Source organism: Ursus americanus, chromosome 5, assembly GCF_024610735.1.
Source record: "Ursus americanus isolate L20-20 chromosome 5, mUrsAme1.1.p, whole genome shotgun sequence".
NCBI classification, from domain to species: domain Eukaryota; kingdom Metazoa; phylum Chordata; class Mammalia; order Carnivora; family Ursidae; genus Ursus; species Ursus americanus.
Genome location: NC_142131.1, coordinates 56,989,005 through 57,013,930, shown reverse-complemented (window position 1 = coordinate 57,013,930; position 24,926 = coordinate 56,989,005). Strand labels below are relative to the sequence as shown.

Here is a 24,926-nt window from a genome sequence, read left to right as displayed (position 1 = left end):
ATCATAATCAAAACAGTGTAGTATCAGTTGATGGGACAGACCAGATAGTCTGGGATATATGGATCCATGTATATAGTACCAATTTTTTAAAAAGATTTGTTTCTTTGAGAGAGAGTGAGCATGTGAGAGCAAGGGGGGAGGGGCAGAGGAGAGGGAGAGAGAATCTCAAGCAGACTCCAAGTTGAGTGGAGCCTGAGGCCGGGCTTGATCTCATAATCCTGAGATCATGACCTGAGCCAAAACCAAGAGTTGGAGGTTTAACCTACTGAGCCCCCCAGGTGCTGCCATTATAGTACTGATTTTTGACAACAGTACCTAGATATTTCAATGAGAAACAGGAATAGTCTTTTCAACCAGTGACATTGACATAGTGGATATTCAAATGGAAACATAGATCCTGATCCCCACCTTAAATCACATCAGTTAACTCCAAAAGAATCATAGGAAACCTAAGTATAAAAGCTAAAGCTACAGAACATCTAGAAGAAAACATAGAAATCATCACAATCTTAGGGTAAGCGCATGTTTCTTAGGATTCCAAAAGCACAAATGAAAAAAACAAATTGAATTTCCTCAAAATGAAAAAAAATTCCTAGGAAGCCATTGTTAAGATAATATAAAGTCAAGGCCCAGCTTGGTAGAAAATATTCTCAATACATATGTCTGACAAAGGGAGTTATATCAGTAGATATAAAGAGCTCATACAGCATAGCAGTAAGACAAAAAACCTTATTAAAAATGGGGGAAAGAAGGTTCCAGTGCTAGCATGGTAGCATAAGCTCACCTAGTCCCCTCCTCCCACCGATTAGAACTAAAAACCTTGAGACAAACACAAAAACCAACAACAGAGAACTCTAAAAAGTAAACACGAACAGATTGTGAAGACGCCACACTTAGACAAGTGATCCATGTAGGGGGTACTTTTCCCAGGTCCATTTTCTTTCTCTGTCTCTCCGTCTCTTGCAGTCTCTCAGCTTTGCCCAGAGGGGCAGGCTCCACTCGCACAGAAGCAAGACAGCAGTAGCAGAATGGGGGGCCAGGGAGGACAGAGAGTGTGGGAGGATTCCAGGAGGAGAGACAGCCAGGAAAGCGGTCCCTTAATTCTGTGATGCAGTGCATGTAAATCTCAGCCTAACATCTGAGCTATGCATAAGTAGGACAGACCCAAACCAGCACAGCAAAGCTTTGAAAACCAAACTGCTGGGATGCCTGGGTGGCTCAGTTGGTTAAGCATCTGCCTTCAGCTCAGATCGCGATCCCGGGGTCCTGGAATCGAGTCCTACATCAGGGCTCCTTGCTCAGCAGGGAGTTTGCTTCTTCCTCTGCCTGCCGCTCCCCCTTCTTGTGCTCTCTCTCTCTCTCTGACAAATAAATAAAATCGAAAGAAAGAAAGAGAGAAAGAAAACCAAACAGCTTTAAACCATGGGCACACATCTTTTTAGCCTAATCACTAAATAATTAGCATGCTCGAGGACAGAACCAAACCAATACAGCATAAGCTTAGAGAACTGAACTTAGATTTGAATTGCTACATACGGAAGGCAAGACAGAGCATGCAGCTTGAACCTAAGCCAGTTCATTGCCTGCTAAAACAAAAATATAGATTTCTCCAGAGGATTATATACAGGACCCAAAGTCTACACAACATAACATTCACAATGTCTGGGACAATTCAAAATTACCCACCGTATAAAGAACCAGGAAACTGTGGCCAGTTCTCCAGGGAAAAGACAATGAATGCCAACCCCAAGGTGGCCCATGCATTGGAATTATCAAACAAAGACTTCAAAGGAGCTATTAAAACTATGTTCATTAGGTCAAGAAAAACACATTTGGAATGAATAAAAGGATAGAAGTTCTCAGCAGAGACATAGGACCTATAAAAAAGCCAGATGGAAATGTTAAGACTGGAAAATATAAAATTGGAAATTTAAAAATTTACTGATTTGAATAGCAGCTTGGTGATGATGGGGGGGACCCTATAAACTTTAAGATAGATCAATGGAAATTACACACTCCGAAGAACAGAGAGAAAAGAAAATTAGAAAGAAATGAGAAGAGTCCCAGGGACCTGTAGGAAAAGATATTTAAATTTTTAAAAATTTGTTTAATTTTTTTCTTTTTTAATTCTGTAGAGAAGGTATTGTGGAGGTGACATGGAGCAGGAGGGGGGCAACCCTGGAGGACTGGGCACAGGCGGGTCAGGAAGGGGAGGCAGACTGAGATCTGACCTCACCATGGGAGGTCCTGGGGCCACTGCAGGGAGGGGAGAGCCCAAGGATCCCCTACCCATGCCACCATGTGACTTTAGGTGGGCAGCTCTGGCTTGAAGAGGGGCAGATGGTTGTTCAGGGTCACAGATATCGGGAAGGGGCAGGAGCCACAGAAAGGAGGGACAGCAAGAACTTCCAGCTCACAAGAGTCACCAAGAACCCCCACTGCCATCGTAGCTCGGTTCCTATACCCAACCCCCACACCGTCCAAATAATGTTGTGGACCAGACCCCAAGTGAGTCTGTGCCCCTCAGGGTGGAAACCCAGAAAGAGGCTAGTTGGCCCCTCCGAGATGTCACTGCAGTCCCAGAAGGAGAGGAAAAATCAGCTGCAAAAAAATATTTGAAGAAATAAAGTCTTCCAAGATTGGGTGAAAGACATAAATTGACATATTCTGGAGGCTCTGCAAACCCCCAAAAGGATAAGGTCATTGGAAACCATGCCTAGACACATTATAAACAGCTGAAAATGAGAGCTAAAGAAAAATAGTACCAAAACAGCTAGAAAAAAGTAACACACTACAGGATCATTGGGTGGCTCGATCCCAGGACCCCGAGATCATGACCTAAGCCAAAGGCAGACACTTAAACCGACCGAGCCATCCAGGCGCCCCAGTTTGGCAGTTTCTTAAGCATACATTTACCATATGATCAAGCTATTCAAATCCTAGGTATCAACCTAAGAGAAACAAAAACTTTGCCCAAAGTCTTATACGTTACTATTTGTAGCAGCTTTATTGAGGATGGAAACACCTGGACTGTCTGTACACGGATGATAAACCAATCATGTTCTACCATACAGGGGTGTCCTGCTCCTCAGTAGAAAGGCATGGACAGAACGCCAACACATGGATGAGTCTTACTAAAAACAAAATGTTGAATAAAAGAAGCCGCGCACAAAAGTACAGCTTGTGTGATTCTGTTTATTCTAGAACAGACAAAATGAATCTATGACATCAAAACACAGATAGGTCACTTGTTGCTTGGGGCTGGGAGGCCAGGGTGGGGGACTGACAACCTGATGAGAAGCATTTCTGTATATTAATTTTGGAGTTGTTACGTGGATTTTTAGGTTGTAAATGATACACGTTATGAAGTATGTAAACTAGACCTCAATGAAGCTGATTTTTAAAAATATGACTGTATAACGGGGACATCTGGGTGGCCTGAGGAGCCAAGCGTCTGATTCTTGGTTTCTGCTGGGGTTGTTGTCTCAGGGTCATAGGATCGAGCCCCATGTCGGACTCCACACTTGGCATGGAGTCTGCTTGGGATTCTCTCTTCCTCTCCCTCTGCCCCGCCTTCTGCTCACTCACTTGCTCTCTCCAATAAATAAATTAAAAACAATAAAAATATGACTGTATAATGAATTATAATTATGATAAAACTAAAGAGCTCAAGACAATATGGTATTGGCACCAAGAGAGACAAAGAGAGGAACAGAACAATAAATAATTTTGAGAAACTGACTTGAGTTTACAATAGTTAAGAATTTCGAATGTGGGGGCGCCTGGGTGGCATAGTGGTTGAGCGTCTGCCTTCGGCTCAGGGCATGATCCCGGCATTGTGGGATCGAGCCCCACATCAGGCTCCTCCGCTATGAGCCTGCTTCTTCCTCTCCCACTCCCCCTGCTTGTGTTCCCTCTCTCGCTGGCTGTCTCTATCTCTGTCGAATAAATGAATAAAATCTTAAAAAAAAAAAAAGAATTTCGAATGTGTTACTCTGGTATTTCATCTTTTTTTAAAGATTTTATTTATTTATTTGACAGAGAGAGAAAGCCAACAAGAGAGGGAACACAAGCAGGGGGAGTGGGAGAGGAAGAAGCAGGCTCCTAGCAGAGAAGCCTGATGTGGGGCTCGATCCCAGAATGCTGGGATCACGCCCTGAGCCGAAGGCACACACTAAACGACTGCGCCACCGAGGCGCCCCTACTCTGGTATTTCAAATCAGGTTGGTGGAGAAATACATTATTCATAAATGATGTCACATCAACATATATAACTCAAAATATAAAATAGAATTAGAGCTTTATCTATTACCACTTACAAAAAGTAAATTCCATGTGGATTAAAGAGTTGCATCTATAAAACAAGAAAAGCAAGGTTTAATGGCCCAGGGGAGGTCCTGCAGATAGCCTGGCCTTGCGGCCCTGGGCAGTGTGTCAGGACTCCTGTCTCCCGCCCCAGGACTAAAGACTACCTCCAAAGGCCGTCCCAGCGCTGAGGCTCAATGTCCCAGTCGGCAACACGGCACCATGGTGGTACCATTCCTGACACCAAGGGCTGTCCTGAGGACTGTGTGTGGGGAACGCCCAGTGTGATAGCTGACAACAAATGCTGGTCTCTTCTCTCGGAGCAGGAGCACCAGCCTGGGACAGAAGCTGGGGATGGTGGCTGTGTGGGAGAAAGTGGGCGTTGGGCATGAGCAGTCCTTCTGTCCTCTCCCTTGGTGCTCACGAGTGACTGGGGCAGACCCGCAGAGGAGACGAGGCAAGAGCAGTGACCCGAGGGGACTGAGGCACCCAGGGAAGGAGAGGTCCGGACAGCCCTCGGCAGCGGCATGGATCCTTGGGGCCCCTCCTCAGCTTCCAAGGGCAGTGCTGGGGCACTCTCTGAGTCTCTGGGACAAGTGCCCAAGTGAGCTCCCTGGCCCTGTCATGGAGAGCTGATCTGATTCCCGAAGATGGCTGCCGCCCCTTTGTCCCCTCCCCCCCCCCCCCCAGTCTCTGGGGAGATCTGGATTAAGCGGAATTAGAGGCAGGTGAGGATCACAGGTGTTGGGCGCTTGGGCAGGAGTCTCCATGGTAACAGAGCCATCTGGCTTTCTTGCCTGGCACCAGGCCTTGTGACTTCACGGTGGAATCTTCTCTGACAGGCAGAGGGGGATTTGCCAGGGTGAAGAGCAGGCCAGGAGGAAGGGACCTGCCAAGGGCAGCTTCGTCTTTCTTGCCAGAGTTTGAAGATTAGCCTTGATCATGTCACAACTTGGGGCTACTGCTGGCTCTGGAATGGATGCCGGAGGCGGTGGCCAAATGACAGCATATATGGCATTGGGCACGTGCCACTTTGCCTAGCCCCTCTGGACAGTAGGTGGGGACATACCTGTCCTCCTTCAATCCAGAACGCACTGGTGAAGCAGAGCCAGGGCCCAGGCGGGGAAGACTCAGGTGTGGGAGAGCCGCTGGGCCAGCACCTCGGAATGGCAGGAAGGGTAAGGCCTCGGGGAACCCAGCCCCTGCAGGGACATTGCAGTCCTGGTGATGGGCCTCTCTCCGTAAGCTGCACACGAGGTTGTGCCAGGAGAGCCCTGCAAACCTTCATTCCTGTGGTGGATCCCTTCACCCATACAACCAGCCATCTGACCGACCTGTATGTGTTAGTGTCCTGGGGCTGCCGGAATCAATCACCACGAACTGGGTGGCTTAACGCAACACAAATGTATTCTCGCATAGCGGCATGGATCCTTGGGGCCCCTCCTCAGCTTGGGGCCCCTCCTCAGCTGAAGGCAGGTTCCTTCTTGGGGGCTCAAGGAGGATGTGTTCTCTGCCTCTCATAGCTTCTGGCGGCTCCTGGTGATCCTTGGCATCTCTCGCCTTGTGGCAGCACCACTCCAGTCTCTGCCCCTAACGTCATGTGATGCTCCCCCTGTGTCTGGGTCCCAATTTCCTTCATAATGACAGCAGTCGGATTTAGGGCCACCCTAATCCAGTATGACCTCATCTTAACTTGATTGCATCTGCAAAGACTCTATTTCCAGATAAGATTGCATTCACAGGGACCAAAGTACGTATCTTATGGGGGACACAGTTCAGCCCACAATACCACATAGGTCATGGCTTTGGAGTAGGGCAGACTTGGCCTCACACCCTGGCACCACATCTAGCCCACCTTGTTTCCTAGGACAGCAAAGCTGGAATGGGGCTCCTGTGGATTGCCTGAGAGAAAGGACTGCAGAGGGCCCACGGAGTGTCTGGAGATTGGCAGAAACTTAGCACAGGTGGCCCTGAGCTGGGCCCCGGGACTCGGAGGTTGGGGGGGGGGCTGGTCCCTGCTCTTCAGGAGCGCTCAGTCTGTGGGGCCCTGGGCTCTTACCCAGGGTTAGGACTTCCAGTGGGGACCACGGTGGTCAAGTGGCACACAAGGAGTTAGGACCAGCATGACCACATGATATGTGTTTGGGGAGGGAAACTCAGGCCCAGAGGCCCCAGCAAGGATCAAGAAGGCCAGGGCCAGACCATTAGTCCTTTCTGTGGGACTCAAGGTCCACAGGGTACCCCCAGACCTCATATGTACCCCTGGGCTCTAGGTCTGATCCTGACAGGCAAAGGTGGACAAAGGTTACTGACAGGTGCTCTGGGCTTCTGTGTCCCCTCTGGGCCTGGAAAGTAATTCCTCATTCCCCTCTCCAACCTCCCCAAAAGACATGTCTTCCCTTCCTATCAACATGGAGTCTGGCAAGGACTTTGTTCCTGGCCAAACTCAGTTTAATGTTCTCTTTCTTGCTCCTTCTCTCCCTCCTTCCCACCTTCCTTTCCTTTATTCCAATATTTGGTATCTGCCATATGCCAGGGCTGTTCTAGGCCCTGAGGATACAGAAGACAGATGGGCATTGCCTCAGTGGAATTTGTAACTAGTGAGATGAGAGATATTAATAAGTAACCATGCGGATGAATGTTTCATAGCAGAGGAGTGGGTGCTCTGAATGAGGGGCATCGGGGTGGTGGGAGTCAACAACAGAGTGATGCAGCTAAACCAGGGAAGTACAGGAAGTGGCTTGGAGCCAAGGGCTGAAGTTGTCAACCAGGGAAAGGGAGAAGAAAGAGATTCTAGGCAGGAGCATTAGCAAAGGCCCTGTGGCGGGAGGCTCCTAGGCAAGTGAAAAGGACCAAGTGGTCTGTGTGGCTGGCCTGGACAGTGAAGGGAATATGAGATGACCTGAGAGCAGAATAGCCCAGTCATTTGTTGGAAAAGTATCAATTGCACTCCTGCAATGAGCCAGGAGCAGCAGACAGACAAGACCACCACACACTGGAATAGGCAGATCACACAGCAAGAATATTCCAGTGTGGGAGATGTGAGGGGTGAAGTGAGCAGGACTCAACGCAGGGTTGGGGGGAAGCAGGGGCTGGGAAGGCTTCTCTGAACTGAGAGGCAAAAGACAGATCTGGGCATAGGCTCTAAAGCTGGGCCAACCTTGGTGTGACTGAAGAAGGGCAAGGAGACTGGCACGTACAGAGTGCAGCGATCAGGGGAGAGGGATGCAAGGCAGGATGCAGATGCTGGTGGGGCTAGGTGCTCCGGGGCTCTTGGGTAACCTGCTCGCTGCTGGCAGCCACTGCTGGGTTCTAACGAAGGAGAGCTGCACTCAGGTTTATGCTTTGGAAAGAAAGGCCCCTCTGGCCTCTAGTGTCGGAACTTGGAGGAACCTTGGGGGCAGGGAAGCTGGGCTGTTGTACAGCTGGAATGCCTTTCTCTTCCCAGTCACTCCAGAAGAGCTGTGAATCTGAGCCCAGGGTCTCGGGCTCCCAGAGCCTCCTGGAGGAGGATGTCCCAGAGTCCCTGTCCCACGTACAGGCCAGCAGTTCCAGGGGCACTGAGCCTCTCAGCAGCCTCGACCTCTCCCATGGGTCCCTGGTGGCCTCGGAGTATGTGCCCTTCTTCCGCACCTACGGGAGGCTTCTGGCTGTGGAGGAACCGGCCCTGCCACCGAAGGTTGGCAGGGACCGAGGTAGAGACCAGAACATCAGAGAGGCGCCATTCCCTGAGGACCCAGAACTACCCAGCGGGTTCTTCCCTCACTACCGCTCCAAGGAGGAGAGCTTTCCCAGCCTGGTCCTTCCTGGCAGGTCTTGTGGGGGCTCCCAAGACACACGCACCAGGAAGGAGGCGCTGGCTGGCTGCTTCTGCAGGATGGCCGTCAGCTGCAGGTGCTCTGTGAGTGTGGGAGTGTGGGGAGGGGAGCAGCCCCGGGCCCCCTTGCATTCTTCAGTCCTCCGTCCCGGGACCCCACCCAGTAAGCTAGGCCAGTACCACTCCCGGGGTCTCCTGGGGCTCCCAGAACAATGTGTACAGAGGCTGGAGGCAGAGCCCCTCGCTTAGTCCCAGCTCAGCCACTTGGGAATGTGTTTAAGCCCCTGAGTTTCAATTTCCTTACGAAAGCGAGGTAACAGTAGAGCTGCTCTTAGAGCGCTGGTGAGACTTACATACAGTAATGCGATGATTACACCAGGCTTAGCCTGTGTTCCCGAGCAGAAACATCTTCTTAGTCCTTGTGTCCTGCTAGGCACCCAGACAAACACTTCGTGTGTATCATCTCACCTGCCCTAGTAACAGTCCTATGAGAGAGGGCTGATTGCTATCCCCATTTTACAGATGAGAAAAATGAGTCTCAGAGAAGTTAAATGGCCAAAAACATTGCTAGTGAGAGCAAGCCTGGGATCTGACCCCAAGCCCGTGCCCTGTCGTGTCACTAGCCGCCACTAGCAGCACCTCAAAGCTGGGTGCGGTGCAGGGAGTGCAAAGATGGAGCAGGCAGGGTGAGTGGGTTCTAATCCCAGACGCACTCCTTCCTGCTGGAAGGCCCAGAAGGGCAAATGACCCTGCTTAGTGTTGCCCAGTCTGCAGAACAGGCACGTGGCCTGCCTTCTTCCCCTACCGCTGAGTGCTGTTGCAGGCACAATGCCAGTCCTGGCTTTCCTGCCGACCGTGTGAGCCCGGCTCACCATCTTGTCTCCTCGTACAGGCTGTCTCGGCAAGCCCAGGAGTCATCCCCGGGTCCTTCCATTCACCACCCTGCTGCCCCATCCTGCTGGTCTCGGCAGGGCACTCCCATGACAGCAGCCTGACTGTCCCTCTCTCCAGTGATGCTGCTTTCAGGGGCTATGGCCTTTGTGCCTCGGGATTCGTGCCTTACTACAGAACCCCTGAGGAGAAGCTGCACACCAGCCCTGGACCTCCTTCCTCTCCATCAGGGAGCCGGGAGCCCACAGGGGAGTAGCCCAGGCCTGGTGCAGCCACAGCGTGAGGGAGCAGGAGCTGGGAGCAGCAGGAGCCACCAAAGAATGGGCCCCAGGACCTGCTCATCAGCAAGAGGTGAAGGTGGCTGGGGGTGAGGTTCTCCAAACTCTGCTCCATTGCCTGTGACCCGAAGAGCTGGCAGGAGGAGCCCAAATGCTGGCAGGCCCTTCCATCCCTTCTCAGTCTACTTGGGTGGGCAAACAAGGGGACCCTGTGCAGCTCCACACCAGTGTGCAGCTCCACACCAGTGTCCGACTCAGCAGGCCTGGGGGCTGTCTTCTCTTCGAGGAGTGGAGGGGAGATGCTCAGCCCATGCCTCCATGTGGCCACAGCCTCAGGAAGTGACCCCACAGCTCTGGGGGCTCCCTTGGCCTCCTAGCCAGAAACACTGCCTGATGACAAACAGAGAGCGGCAGCCCAAAGGGGCTCCACAAAGGGGATGTCAGCCTGGCCCAGCACTCAGACCTCCCCACCGTCCTGGTTCTGCTCTAGCCTGGCCCAAGCTCAGAGGGAGGGAGCAGGGTCAACAGAACCACCTAGGGGTACAGACCAGAGACTAAGTCACTTGATTACAAGGGTTGGAATTCATGCACTAATGTGATGCTTTGGAGAAATACATGCAGCTTCCATTGACGGAGCATTTGCTAAGGGTTGGGGATAGGCATTTGTGTCAACTCCATTCTCCACGTGGAGAAACAGGCTCAGAGAGGTAAGCTGAATGCCTGGGCTCGCACTGCTCACAAACACTGAAGCTGGATTTATACCTGGGTGTGTCTTCCTCGGGGCCCGAGTACTTAAAACCCTTTCCTATATACTCCTCCTCAGTGAGACTTCACACAGCAAGGAAAGAGCCAGCTGCCACCTGTTAAGCTCCCTGGAGGTCATCCCACCTTGCCTTCCCTCCCTGCCCCCCTTCGATCCCTGGCTCACTGCGCTTTGGAGCAGCAGGCAAGGGAGAGCAACATAACACACGTCTACTGAAGACCTGCCTCCCTGACCTCTGGGGATAACATTCCCTGGTGCCCCATCCTGACCCTAAACTCCGGGCTCACCCCACACCATGGCACATGGCCTTGAGGCTGAAGCACGCGCTCCCCCACCACATCACTCCTGGGACTGTGAACCGTGGCTCCTGTTTGAAACAGTCTCTCGATACCCACGTTCATAGCCACTCTGCCTCGTGGCACTGGTTTCATGCCCCCTCCCCTTCCCTCTGACCCACACAGCCCTGATGGCTGAATTCCTGTTCCTCCACCCAGGAGGACCCCCTCACCTGGCAAAGTTGGGAGAACACATGAGAGGCATCAGGTGGTCTCACTTCAGTTACATCCAAGAATCTCTTTTTTAAAATGTGCTTTAAAAAACAATTTCTGAGGCACTCGTATGACTTCTGTTTGGGCTAGGTTGACAGTATGGTAAAGACGTTTATGTGCCCTTTGCTGGAAGACTCCTTGGCTTTGTTCTTGGAGGGGTGACTGGTCTTTCTCCTTTCCTGTTCCACAGGGCTGGGTCCAGCCAGCTGGCGTCCCTGGGCCCTCACTGCCCTCAGAGAAATGGACTGGGTTGGCAAGTGTCCAGCTGCATGTTGGAAATGGGGGCCATTCTCTCCTTGTGCAGTCCAAGTTTGGTTGGCCATGTGGCTTCCTCTTCCATGCAAGTGGCCTCCCAAGCATCAGCAGGGCCACCTGCCAGGGCTCCCGAGGGAGCTGGACGAACCTGACTGGCTCGCACGCTGAAAAGACCCTCCAGGGTTTCAGGCCTGAGAGTTTTCTGGAGCGAGCAGTTTGCAGGAAGGATCTGGGGCCGGAGAGGACCCAGGTGAGGGAAAGGGCTAATCCGGAAGAGCAGTCTTTTGCTGCTCGTCGGTCCAGCTGGCATGGGCTGGGAGTTCTATGCTGACACAGGCCGTCACGTGGGTAAACACTAACCATCTTCCGTTGTTCACCGCGTACCCGCCACAGGGCTGAGCACTTCACGCGTATTGATGAGTTAAGAATGACTTCGTTTAGGTACGATTAGCGCTCCCATTTCACAGATGAGAATGTCTAGGCACAGGTTGATGAAATGGCCGAGTGAAGAACACAGAGCCAGAAAGTAGAGCCAGGCTGTGAACGTATCTCATCTAGACCCTATGCTCTTGACCGTTACGCTTAGATCATAATAAACATTAACATTACGCTTACGTTACTTCTATCAGATCTCCAATTCTCTGTAATAAGTTATCTCAGAACTTAGTGGCTTAAAATAACACACACGTATTTTCTCCGAGTTGTGAGGGTCAGGAACCTGGCAGCAGCTTGGCTGGGCAGCTCTGGCTTGGGGTTTCTCGTGAAGTTGCGGTCAGGGTGTTGGGCAGGGCTGCGGTCCTCTGAAGGCTTGACGGGGGCTGGAGGCTCTGCTTGCTTGCTCACACGGCTGGCAAATTGGTGCCTGTGGTTTGGGAAAGGGCCTCTGTCCTTCACCTCGTGGGCCTCACCACAGGGCCGCTGGCGCGGCCTCCCAGCACAGTGACTGGCCTCCCCCAAAGCAAGTGATCCCAGAGACCGAGACAGAGCTGTAATGCCTATTCCCACCTAGCCTCAAGAGTCGCGGTTACCTTCGGTGTGCTCCATTGGTCACGCGGATGAGCTGTCCTCTGTGCAAACAGACCTCACAAGGGCAGGAATGGTAGTGCGCTGGGGGCGTCCTGGGCACTGGCTACCAAAATGCTGTCCTACAAGATACAGAGCACCATTCTGGTGACTCACGGGGCGGGCAGGAGCGTGCTCGTTCACCAAGGCTGGCACGCAGGAGGGAGAAGCTGAGGCTGTGGCCTGCAGTCCCCCTGCAGAGGAGAGGCAGCCGGCTGACGTCTCGGGAGAGCTGGCTGCCGCAGGACCGTGCAGCCGTGGGGCAATGCATGGCTTCCCTTCTGCCCCTGCCCCAAGGGGCCTTGTACCTCATTTGAGGCTGGCTCTCCTGAGCCCCCTCCCTGGCCACAGCTTTTGTCACTTAGCAGATCTCTCTTTTAGAGAAAATCTAATCCATATGGTTTGGGGATTTTGTTCTTTTAAATTTTTCCTTTGTACTTTGTATAAAATTGAGATGTCTTTGGAGTCCTTTAAAATCTCTCCTCTCTTACCAATGGGAAGTTTGCTCTTTGCCACGTTCACAGGGACCCTGGAGCAGAGAACAGTGGGATTTGGGTGGGTTCAGAGCTGGGGGTTTTGTCACACCCTGTGTCTTCCCTTACGGTGATGCACAGCTAGTGGGAAGACCTGTGCTGTCGCTGGGAGTGGAAGGTATGGATGGTTCGAACACCTGCCTGCCTGTCCCCCAACCCCGTTCCACAGTCCTGGCCACCACCCTGAGGCAGAGGGTGTTCAGGCGTGCATGTCCTGGGGTGATGGTGAACTGCCCAGGCAGGTGTAGGGAGGGAGATCACAGCCCTTCTGAGAGTCTTGACTAGCCCTGGCCTCGCTTTCCCGGGACAAGATGACCAGGTCCTTGTTGAGAGCAAAAGCTGGTTTGTAAGGAGCTAAAGCCCTCCTCAGCGTGGGCCAGGGAGGTTTGTCTAGGTGAGATGCAGAGGGCTGCAAGACAGCTCCTCTGTCCACTCACAGGGATCAGCACGAAGATTGAGGACCACCTACAGTCACTCTGCTGGCCAAGGTCCTCCACCATCAGACCCCACGCCTTCAGCCTCCCCTCCCACAGCAAGGAGCCTCTTCAGGGTCTCCTGCCTTCCCTGGCTGGCATTGTCCATGCTCTTCCCTCTGCCCACCTGGCCTTCTCTACTACCTTCATGGGTCAAAATCCAGGTTGTCTCTTTAGGACCAGCCCAGATGTCACCTTCTTCCTGAGGCTTCTGAGTCTGTCCTCGAGGCTTTCTTCTGTCCCTCCTGGCCTGTATTCTTTTCAGGTAATCCAGAGTATGGGGTTTCCTGGCCTCCCCCCAGGGCCCTGTAGCTGTTGTTTGAAGAACACATGATAGGGGAGACCCACCACATGACAGAGCTGGGGCAGACATCTTCAACACAAACTTCCCTCTTGCTGTCAGCATCTCAAGCCCTCTGCATGCCCGGCAGGTTGGTCCCCAGTAGGTGTTCTGCAGGGGCTTTGGAATGTGGTCTCCACTGCTGTCCTGGATCCTTCCACCCCTCCTCCCCTGCCCCTTTCCTCCTACAGAAACCCATCTAGATCTACCTGGCCCCCTGACTTCCCTGGCCTCCACTTGTCCTTGGCACCAGCCCCCTGATGTCCGTCAGCTGTGAAGAAAAGCCCAAGGTGAGCCAGGCTTTCCTTGCTCTCAGACGTGCACAGAACCAACTCGGCCCATGGGAGTCTGCCAGGGAGGACAGGACAGAGGGTATCTCAGGGCATTCCCCATGATTACTGGGGCATTTTCTCCAGAAGCCCTAAGAATATGAGTGTGGTTGGCAAATGTTCATACCATTTTACTGATGGTGGAGAAACTAAAGTGCAGAAGTTTAGGACAGTTGTGCAGATGGGCCAGGGCAGGGAGGGGGGCAAGCAGGGGTTTTGGAGAAAGTCACCTCCACTTTCTGAGTCTTGGCCAAGAGGCAGCACCTTGGTCGAGAGCTGGGCCCTGGAGTCATACAGCAGGTGTGTAATCCTCCGTTCACTGGCTTCGTGGCTTCGGAGAAATTGCTTAACCTCCCTGAACGTTATTTGTCTCACCTATAAATGGGCAATTTCCTCACAGAACACAATGAGATGTTGTAGGTGGAGCATATAGGACTGGCCCAGCTTGTAGCCCTGGTTTTAAAAAAAAAGACCCTGGTACATTTGAGGTCTTGATCAATCAAGGCAAGTGAAGAGATTGGGGGTGTGATCTCTCTCTACTGGGGCATTCTCCCTGCAAGTGCAGTCAGCTCCGAAAAGCCTCAGATGGATCCTCTTCAATCCCCTCGGAAGTCCCCTCTGGCATCTTCAGATTCCTGAGCCTCCCAGGTCAGAGGCTCTTTCACTGCCCGAGTGTATGCTCTGCCAGCCCCGGGGCAGAGGAATCTGGGCCGGGAAACTCCCTCTGGGCCAGCCAAGCTGGTTTTTTCCTCCTGGGAGTCCCAAGTGCTGAACAGCAGCGCACTCTGCTGGTGCCTCTTGATAAGACACCCATAGCCGGTATCTCTGTGGCCCAGAATTTCATACTTTTTAGATACTGCCTAAGATGGAACTCATCTGTACTCTCCAAAAGACAGAAGGGGAAACTGAAGTCTGGACTTGCCCATGGGGCCTAGGGAGGCAGCAGCAGCACCAGAAGCAGAGCCCAGGCCCCCCAGTCTCCCAGTGGCTGCCTTGCCCCACCTTCACAGCCCTGCAGCTGTTTCTTGCCTCGGAGTCAAATTGAATCAATGCTGGACCAAATACAGTCTGAACATGCTCTGAATAGACTTTCTCAAAGAACTGTCAATCAAGGAGGGAACGCTGCCCCAAATGAGAAGCTCGAACAGCACCTTAAAGATCACCGTATGCTCTTTCCCTTTCCATTAGAGTCAGGGAAGGGACCAGAGAGCTCCCACTCTCTGAGGCCAGTGCAGGATGGATGCAGCAGGTGCAAATGGCCAAATATAAAGACCACATACACATGTGTTTCCACTGCATGCATTTTCATTCAACAACCAGGAATTCCTGTTCATCTGCTCCGTAGCTGAGGCTTAGGATGCAGTGCGGCGGATGAGTCAGAAGACTCTCCCAGGCCTCCTGGGCTTTGCAGGAGGACTGACCAACATGGTAAGGGGCGGAATGAGAAACAGGGTTGCCTCAAGAGGGACAGCAAGGGCTTGACCTTGGCCCAGGGGTCTGGGGAGGCCTCTATGAAGAAGATGTTTCACCTTAGGCCTGAAGGAAGTAGAAACTCCCCTCCAGAAAGGCAAGAGGAGGTAGCCAAAGCAGGAGTGGTTAGTGCAAAGGTCCTGAGGTGGAAAAACATCTGGTAGCTTTGAGGGCCTGAAAGGAGCCAGGCTTCTGTGACATGCCAAGAAAGGCCCAGGGCCTCATCTGCTATGCCTTGTATCTGGACCCCCTCTTTGGCTGCTGGCAGTCAGCAGGCCCTTCAGACTTCTACTCCACAGCGTTCCCCATTTAAGGCTCACTGAGCAGTGACTGTCCACAGGCCTGTGCCAGAATAAGGCACTGCACTGTTCTCAGGAAGACAGACTAACCTTTAGAGGGTGGCAGCCATGATATGGATATGCTGGAGATATTTTGGAAACGCTCTTGAGGGAGAGCAGATCCAGTGTGGAGTGGGGTGGTGAGTGCTTCACGGAAGGTGTGTCAGGAGAAGGTGGGAGCTGAGCTGAGTCTCAAAGGAGTCAGGTATAGGGGTTAGCCAGAGAAGCAGAGGAGACGGCGTTTGCAGTAAGGAACACAAATGCACAGTCGCAGGTGGAAAGCGGGTAGGGTTTGGAGGACACACTGCCCCGTTGGGGCTCCAGCCTGAGGGGATGTGGTAGGAAGGAAGAAGTGGAAAGGCCACCAGAGCCAGGCCCGTGGACCCTTGCATGCTGAGCTGGGGAGATAGAATTATGCTCAGTGACTCCGTGGGGAGTCATTGGAGGTCTCTCAACAGAGGAGGGCTGGAGCAGATGAAGGTTTCTGAAGCTCACTGCGGCAGCAGCTGGAGGCTAGCCAGGGGACGGGGCAGAGGGCCTCTGTTACCCTGACCCAGGCAGGCAGTGGCCACGTAGGGATGAGGCCTGGGCAGAGAGAGGAATCACAGACAGAATCCAGGGTCTGGCTTGGGTGACTAGCTGGGTGGGGAAAGAGGAATACTTGGCGAGTTACAGAGTTCATCCAGCAATGTGTCACATTAGAGATGACGTGGGGCCACCCTGGTGGAGGTGTTGAGTAAGGAAAGGCATGTGGGCTCAAAAGTGAGGTCTGAGAGGGAGATGAGCGGTGGAGCTTGTGAGCGGAGAGATGCGGGTGTGGTTGGGACAGGGTGGCGATGAGGGCCCTGAGGCACCCTGTATGGAAGGCCACACAGGAGAGGAAGCACCAAGGAGGGAGAGCGGAACAGCAGAGCAGGGGAGAATAGCTGAGTGGGGGTGGGCTTCCAGAAGGCAAGAGAGCAGGAGGCAGGGCCGCAGGCACAGGCCATGGGGCGGGAGCAGCTGGCCCAGGACTGAGCTGCTCACGCATGGCAGGTGGGGAGGGAGGGCTTGGTGGGGAGAGCCTTGAGGAAGTGGAGCCATGAGGCTGCATAGACTCAGTGCAGCCGGGAGACTCAAGGCCTGGGGCCTACCCTGACACCTGCCTGGCACACAACTCCCTCCCCAGGGCTCTCACTGTCGCCTCCCTGTGGGCAACTCAAACTGCCGCCTCTCTGACAGCTCCCAAGAGCAGAGACTGGCCCCTAGCAGGGGCTCAGGAAAGACATCACCTGAAAAGGCAAACGAGAGCTGGGAAGTGGGCCGCTGGTTGTCAGATGTTAGCAGCACATCCCACGTGCGTACCCCACGGCAGCGGGAAATGCTCCGGGAGGGTACCTCTCTGGAAGAGTGGAGGGAGAAAGGAAATGGGGATTTTTCTGGCCCTAGCCACCCAGTTTGCTGATCTCTCTGTGCCTCAGTTTCCGTACCCGCTCCCTCCCAAGGATAGAATGCAGATGTGCATGGCAGCATTCCCGATGCTCCCAAGCAGGGAAGCCAGGAGTAAGCCACAGGCCAGACCCCCTCCCCCAAGGGAGCATTCTGCCAGGTCCCCCAGCCTAGTGGTCTGACTGCCACTAGAGCTGGGTCCTCCCCCTGCCTGTCGGGTGATGTGCCTCGTGGGCAGATTTGTGGCACACATTTGGGAATGGAGCACAGTGGCTTATTCTGGAAAGGAGCCCACCCCTTCCGTACTGCTGCACTCATGAGCAGTTTAAGCAGTAGCTTTCAGGGCCTAAGCAGTAGCTTTCAGGGCCACTGCCTGCCAACCCAGGACCTTTCAGTTACTGCTGACATGGTGGAACTGAGGCTTGACAATCAGCCTGGCAGCCGTTAGGGGGTCCTCCAAGAGAGTGGGCCTTTCCACTTGTTGACTTGCTCAGTGATGAACTCACAAAAGGGCTGTTCTTCGGAGACCTTTCATTTCTTGGAACTGTCCCAACACATACCCCAGACCTGGTAGGAGGGCACAGCTTGGGGGTCAGTGCTGCTGGTGAGCCCCAACTCCTCAGCAGCCTTCTTGGCCCTTATCAGCAAGCCTCAGTGGTCAGACTTTGTCTTGCCTTGGAAGAAGGAGGCCTGTGTGGCTGCTGCACGACGGCCTGGATGAGGTGACACAGATGTGTCAGTGGGAGATGGGCAGGCCCAGGAGAGACCCCTTCTTCTAGACCATACCCTCACCATTTGGAGTGCCAAGGCTAGTTTTCTGCTGGAAATTAGCATCAAATCACCTTCCTTCTTGGAAGGAGGCCAGGGAACTCCCATTGCACCAAGAGCACCTCCACACCACCAGGCCACGTGCCCCAGTGAGCGTGGACCTCCAGCTGGGTCCTGGCCGGGTGCAGATCCTACTAACAGAGAGGCTATTTGGGGGACAAAGGACTACCCCTCAACATTCCTGGGTGGCCCAGGGTGGAAAGAATGTGGTGAGCCTGGGCCTAAGGGGAGCTGGGCCCCTGGAGAGCTGTACCTAAAAATTAGACACAACCCTGACTGCCCAGGTGCTGAGTGGGACATGGCTGGGATGGCAGCAAGCGTCAGCTCCCGGGGCTGGGAGATGGAAGAGAAAGCCCACAGCTGATTGGAATCAGTGCTGTCAGAGTTGTGTCAGGTGAACACAGGGTTCCACCGGACAATCAGTAGGGGACATGTATATGTTACCTAAGTGTGGGATTTAGCCAGGCCAGTCTGAAATCTGGAGCACAGGCTGGAAGGCTGGAGATGCTCAGGAGCTGACACTGCATTCCACAGGCAAAATTTATTTTTTCCTCAGGGAAACTTCCATTTTGCTCTTTTTAATTTTTTTTATTTTAATATTTATTTATTTATTTATTTATTCATTTATTTATTTATTTTTAGAGAGAGGGAACATACAAGCGAGAGAGTACAAGCAAGGGGGAGCAGCAGAAGGAGAGGGAGAGGCAGACTCTCCATTGAGCAGGGAGCCCCATGCAGGACTTGATCCCAGGACCCTGGGATCATTACTTGAGCCAAAGGCAGCCGCTTAAGCGACTGAGCCCCCCAGGTGCCCCTAATTTTTTTTTTTTTTCAGTATTCTCTATGCCCGACAGGGGCTGAAACTCAAGACCCGAGATCAAGAGTGCATCCTTTTCCAGGCAGATGCCTTTCCTTTTTGCTCTTAAGGGCCTTTCAACGGATTGGGTGGGACCCACTCAGATTATCAAGGACAAGCTCCCATACTGAAAGTCACCTGGTTTTGGATGTTAACCATATCTATAGAAATACCTTCAGAGCAACACCCAGGTTAGTGTTTGATGGAATCAGCGCGACTGTTGCGCCTCCAAGCTGACACATAAAGCTGCCCGGCAATGGGGGTGGTACTAATGCCTGCTGCTCACAGATGCTGGGAGGAGGAAGGGGGATCGCGCACAGAGCCCTCAGCGGACTCTGGCCTGAAGACATCCAGAGAGCGAGTATTTATTTGGAGCTGACTTGGAGCTTCCCTCTGGGCTAGGTGCTTTCCACATGCTCTTTCAGTTATTCTAGAGTAGATAGGGTTCTGCAGCCTGGGGCTTGCCAGAGAGGTGTGGAGGGTGTGCCAAGAAAGAGTCCCTAACCTCCAGAAAGGAACTGCAAACTTGTGTGTCTTGTGTCTTCTATAGTGAAACTGGCTTCTAGCTTTCCATCAGCTCCTTGGAAAACGAAGGACTTGGGGCTAAGCTGTGAGCTGCGCCTTCAGCTGTTTTAAATGATCCTATCACAGACGGCTCTTGGTGTTTGTCACCAGGTTCTTCCCGACTTGGGTTAAAGCCTCCCTTTCTACCTCTTGTCATGCATATGGCAAAACTGCCATCACTTGCAGAATCCCGGAGGAAGTGTGAACAGGCAGGGCTGGCGCCTTCGCCTAGGGGCGTGGAGGGTGTGAGGCGGCCCGGCGTGGGCGATGGCAGCGGGGCGGGCTGAGCGAACGCGCCGCCGGGCCAGTGTCCCCGAGCGGCGCGGCGCCTTTAAGGTCCGCTGGGGGCGTGCTAGCGGCTGCCTCGGGCGCTGGGCGAGGTGCGCGCGGAGGCTCGCCTGCGGTGCGGCTGGGACGCGGGGCTCGCGGGAGGACGTGAGGCGCGCTCGAGTCTCCCACTTCCTCCCCCGACCCGCGGGTCGCGGGCTACGCGCCGCCGACTCTGACTGGGCACCGACCCGGCTCCGGCAGCGCGAGCCTCCGCGGCTCCGGCCATGGGCAGCTTCCAGCTGGAAGACTTCGCGGCAGGCTGGATCGGAGGTGAGCCCAACCCTGGCTGGGAGGGAGCCCCCCCGGGAGGTGAGTGTGCTTGCGAGAGACGCCCGGGCCAGGGAGAAAAAGAGCGACCGGGCAAGTTTACAGACCGCGCTGTGGTCAGTCCGGGAGCCCCGCGCCGGTGCGCCTCCACCGCGCGCTCGGGGTGCTCGCCGCCTGCTGCCGGAGCGCCCCGCCGCCCGCGGCCGCTGGCCTCGCGGTCCCTCGCCTGCAACCCCGCCAGCGTCCCGGGTTCCGCCTGAGCTGCGGCTTTGCCTCACAGTGACCACCCGGCGAACCGGCCCCGGTAACTATTAAACCGGCTGTTGAAGCCCACAGCCAATAGAGCGGCCAGGCGCGCACACACCCTCCGGAAACCGGGTGTGCGCCTGAGTTTGGGGACGCGGCTGCAAGAACCTGTGGGTGAGGGTGGCGGTTGGCCCGGGCGCGGGATGGGGAGCCCGACTTCGCCAGCGGGCCGGCCGTAGGGGGCGCCCCGGTTGGAGGGTGCGGGACGCGTAGAGCTGGGAGCCCAGTGCTGGCTGCAGGTGCCCATTGCCGGATAGGAGGAACCCGTCCTGTTTTCAGCCTTTATCTACTGTCGGGTTTCTCCTCCGGGCACCCTTGGAGCCGCTCCTCCCTTGGAGCCGCGGCTGGAGCCACCCTCTGCTGGGCCTAGGATGGGTTTGCTTGGGCAAGAGTTGCATCCAAGTCCTTGCTTCTCTGGTCTTCTCTTTATAGTAGGTTTATTTCTCTACTTTTGTCAGCTACTGACAGGGTCTGGGGAGGGTTTGAGAAGCACTAGCGCTTGTTGTAAAATAGTATCTTTCTTTTGGCCCCATCTAAGAGAATCATCAGGAAAGGGATGTTGGCAAATGCAACCCCTGCCCAAAGTCAAAAGCAAAAACAAAACCAAAAACCAGAGGTGCTGAGACAGAGGCTATAATTAGTGTGTTTGGGCCCCACCAAATGTTCTGTGAATGAAGACCAGGAGATTTATAGGAAAATGAAAATGAAACAAATAAAAAGAGCAACAGACCAGATAGCATGCCAGGATCCCTTTCTGGTGGCCGCTCCCACCTCTGTCCCCCAGCAGGTGACTGCAGGGCCCCTGCTTCTTGCTGTCATGAGCAGAGGTGGTCCTTTTCACCATAAACAGTTCTTTTCTATAGGTTTTCTAGATCTTCCTCTCCTACCTTTACCTTGGTGGGGGGGCAGGCCCCTCTTTGGACAACCTCCAGCAATTCTGGGGGAGAGCCTTCCCTACTTAAGGCTTCCCCTTACGTAGCCAGACCAACTTCAGTAGGGCTGTCCCTGGCTCGGTTTGAGGGTAATGCTGTCCGAGTAGCTGCAGGTCTCTGATGACTCCAGGGCCCTCCCCAAGTCAGTGAGTAGTGGATTGTCCTTTATTCTGTGATCTATCATCCTTACTTTGTTGATGTTAATATTTTGTTGTTGTCTTTCGGTTTGGGAGTTTTCTTGCTTCCGTGAAGTGAGGATGAGTGTCATTACTGGATACTGAGTCTGTAGCAGGTGCTGTTGAAGTGCCACAGGTATTTTTAAAACAACCCCACTGAGGTTATTTTACACATCATAAGACACATCCATTTCAAGTATACAATTCGGTGATTTTTAGCAACCTTACCAGTGGTGCAGTCATTACCATAAATTCATTCTAGCACATTTTCTTCCCCGGTAAGATCCTTCATGCCCACTCACAGTTAAATTCCATCCCTTCCCTGGGGTGCCTGGGTGGCACAGCGGTTAAGCGTCTGCCTTCGGCTCAGGGCGTGATCCCGGCGTTATGGGATCAAGCCCCACATCAGGCTCCTCCGCTATGAGCCTGCTTCTTCCTCTCCCACTCCCCCTGCTTGTGTTCCCTCTCTCGCTGGCTGTCTCTATCTCTGTCAAATAGATAAATAAAATCTTTAAAAAAAAAATTCCATCCCTTCCGTCTCCCTCCGGGCAACCATGAATCTCCTTTCTGGCTCTATAAATTAGCCTTTTCTTGACATTTTATATAAATTGAATCATATGGTCTCATGTCTATTGATGTATATTTCTTTGTAGCCCCAGTGAGGTAGTTATAATTATTACATCCTCATGTTACAGATGAGGAAATGGGTACACAGAGACATTCAGTGACTTGCTCAAGGTCATGCTTCTAGCTTGGAATTCCAACCTAGACAGCCTGGTACCAGGGCCCTCGTAACCCCTGTACTCATCTCTAGCTGTTTTCTTTCTTAATGAACTTGCATAATAAAATTCCACCATGACATCCTTTACATTTTCTTTGAAGTTTTACTGGTCTGTAAACCACTGACCTGATTGTCCCGTTTCTGATCTTTGCATTCCCTGATTTCAGATGCTTGGGCTGATGAATGGCCGAGGAGATACACATCCAAGATGGGCTTCGAGGCTGCTTGCCTGGGCTAAGGGATGCCCATAGTGAAGCAACTAGAGTCCGGGGACCAGAAGTCCTTTCTTCCCCTGCTGGGAGGAGCTCCTGGAGAGTCAATACTCCAGCTTCTCTCTTTCTCACCTTTCTGCCTCCACCCACTTCTGTGGGAAGGAGGGGCTGAGAGGGGTCTGGAGGTTATAGACGGAGCACATGTCTGTTCTGGGGTTAGCTGGTTCCTCTGGGCCTCTACCATCTCATATTCCAGGACTGCCCTACCTGGTTAAATTACCCCTGCTAGCAGAGACACTTCATTCCTCATCAGCATGGCAGGGAATTTGTTCGGGCCTTGGGACTCTGTGTGTGGAGGGTCATTTTTCTGTGAGAAGAAAAATCCAGAGTATCCATCACCATGTCAGAGAGGTCTTTGTAAAAAACAAACAAATTAAAAAAAAAAAAAAGACAAAACTAAAACTGGATAGTGACAGCTAGAGCCAGGACTCTGCTGTACTTGACCTTCATTAGCTCATTTCATTCTCACAATGGACCCGTGAGGTAGGTGCTAGCATGACTCCCACCTCGCCTGCTAAAAATGACATCTAGAAAAAGTGAAGTAACCTGTAGGTAACCGAAAAGGTTCTGGGTTTTCTCCTCACACCCTCCCTCCCTTTTTTTTTGAGGCAAAAATCACATAACCTAGAAATAACTATTTCCAAGCATCCATTTCAGTGGTATTTAGTGTGCTCACAGTGTTGTGTATCTGTCGGCTCTGTCCAGTTCCAAATTTTCCTCATGTCCAAAGAAGTCCCTGGATCCATCAAGCAGTCACCCCCATTTCCCCTCCCCCCAAGCCCTGACAACCCCTAACCAGCTTTCTGTCTCTGTGGATTTGCCCGTTCTGGATAATTCGAGTAGCTGGAATCAGACACTGTGGGACCTTCTGTGTCCAGCCTCTTGCACCTGGCGTGCGGTTCTCAACCTTCACCCACGCCGCAGTGGGCGTCGGCACTTCTTTCCCGTTAACGTCCAACGACGTTCATGGCAGGGATTTACCACACCGTATTTACGCACTCACGCACTGACAGATGTTTGGGCTGTTGCCACCTTTTGGCCATGGCGAATAGTGCTGCCGTGGACTTTCGTGTTCATGTACTTGTTCCAGTGCCTGTGGTCGGTTCTTGTAGGTCTCTATCTAGGAATGGAATTGCTGGGTCATATGGTGATTCTTTGTTTCACTTCCTGAAGAAATGACAAACCGTTGCCATAGTGGCTGCCACATTTTACATTCCCGCCAGCAATGTACAAGAGTTCCAATCTCTCCATATCCTCACCAACATTTACTGTTTGCCTTTAAAAACACAAACAGTTATAGCCATCCTAGTGGGTGTGAAGGGGAATCTCCCTGTGATGTTGATTTGCATTTCCCTAATGACTAATGGTGTTAGGTATCTTTTCATGTACACATTAGCCATGTGTATATTTTCTTTGGAGAAATGTCTCTTCACCTCCTTTTCTCATTAAAAAAAAAAAAATCGGGGGGGGGCCACCTGGGTGCTCAGTTGGTGGAATGTGTGGCTCTTGATCTCAGGGTTGTGAGTTCAAACCTAGTGTTGGGCGGTGGAGCCTACTTTAAAAAAATACTTTTTTTTAAGTATTTATTATAAATTCTGGATACTGGACCCTTATCAGATATATGATTTGCAGATATATCTCCCAATTCCATAGGTTGTCTTCACCTTCTTGATAGTGTCCTCTGCTGCACAAGTTTTTAATTTGTATGACACACAGTTTCTTTTTTCTTTTGTGACTTGTGCTTTTGGTAACGTATAGAAGGATCTATTGCCATTCTAAGATCGTGAAATTTTCCCCTGTGTTTTGGTAAATGATTTTTATAGTGTCAGTGTTTCCATTAAGGTCTTTGGTCTATTTTGAGTTCATTTTTGTGTATGGTATGAGGTAGGGGTCTAACTTCATTCTTAGGCATGCAGATACCCAGTTGTCCCAGCACCTTCACTGTCCTTTTTTGGGGGTGCTTGTTTCTAGAGGCAGAGCCCAGGTTTTACTTCATTTTCTTTGCCTTCCTCAGTGCCTGGGCTAGTACCTAGCACATTGCATGGACGGGTGGGGGGGCCCACTGGTAACTGGGCATTGACTGAGTGAGTGAATGTGAGTGCCTGAGCCATTTTTCTTATCCCAAGAGCCAGCCTGTGCACGTGAGGAGCCCAGGGGCTCAGTGACCAGGTCTTCTTCTTTGATCAACAGGGGCAGCCAGCGTCATCGTCGGCCACCCTCTAGACACGGTCAAGGTACTGCAGCCATGTTTGCCACTACCTCTTGGAAAGCGGCCTGGAGTGAGTCTGCCTCCAGGAATGTGTCTGCTGTTTCTGATTCCAAGACAGTCTCCAGCCCAGGGCAGAGTCTCTGCGCCAACCCTGGGGGCGTGGGGTGCCAGGGTGCCAGGAGGACTGGTTTGGAATCCTCGCTGTCCTCTCATTACTTGGCAGGGATCTTGTTTTTGTGAATGCCACATTTCTGCCTCCAGGTTCTCGTGGGCTGTGGGGGAGGGGGCCAAGGCAATGGTAAGTATCCCCGGCCAGTCTCCATGCAACTAAGGAACCAGGAAAGGCTTCAATCATGAGGTGGCCAGAATTTAAGGTTGGGTTTCAGGTGATGAGAAAAGATGTTCCAGGCTCAGCAGCAAGAGCTAAGGCATCGAGGTGGGGACACTGTGTGGGGGTCACGCTTGGGGAAAAGCCAGCATGGCCAGTTTGACTGATGCATCAGGTTTCTATAGATCAGAATCCAGGAAAGGTGGGTCAGCACTCGATCCTGGGAGGCCTTCACTATCAGTTTAGA

General features: G+C 52.6%; 2 protein-coding genes across 11 annotated transcripts in view; both read left to right on the top strand.

Annotated features, from left to right (window-relative positions):
- SLC25A48 (solute carrier family 25 member 48) overlaps window positions 1-24,926 on the top strand; it is a 211,959-nt gene that overhangs the window by 151,697 nt on the left and 35,336 nt on the right. For 2 of the 10 annotated variants that reach the window (XR_015724563.1, XR_006779067.2), the window contains exons 1-2: window positions 19,415-19,678; window positions 24,333-24,421. The exons of 1 other annotated variant lie outside the window; for it this stretch is intronic. Coding sequence is in view for 5 of the 9 variants with exons in the window: in XM_045794643.2 (XP_045650599.2) it covers window positions 19,633-19,678; window positions 24,333-24,421 (135 nt within the window). In the remaining 4 variants the exon portion in view is untranslated. Of the gene's footprint in view, window positions 1-19,413; window positions 19,679-24,332; window positions 24,422-24,926 lie in introns of those variants that run through there. 7 more of the 10 variants (XM_045794643.2, XR_006779066.2, XM_045794646.2 and 4 more) reach the window with 7 other exon arrangements.
- On the top strand, window positions 5,472-9,296 carry LOC148110120 (uncharacterized). Its single transcript, XM_087861911.1, is given in 3 exon segments — window positions 5,472-5,483; window positions 7,754-8,206; window positions 8,946-9,296. Coding segments are annotated over 3 exon segments (816 nt in total).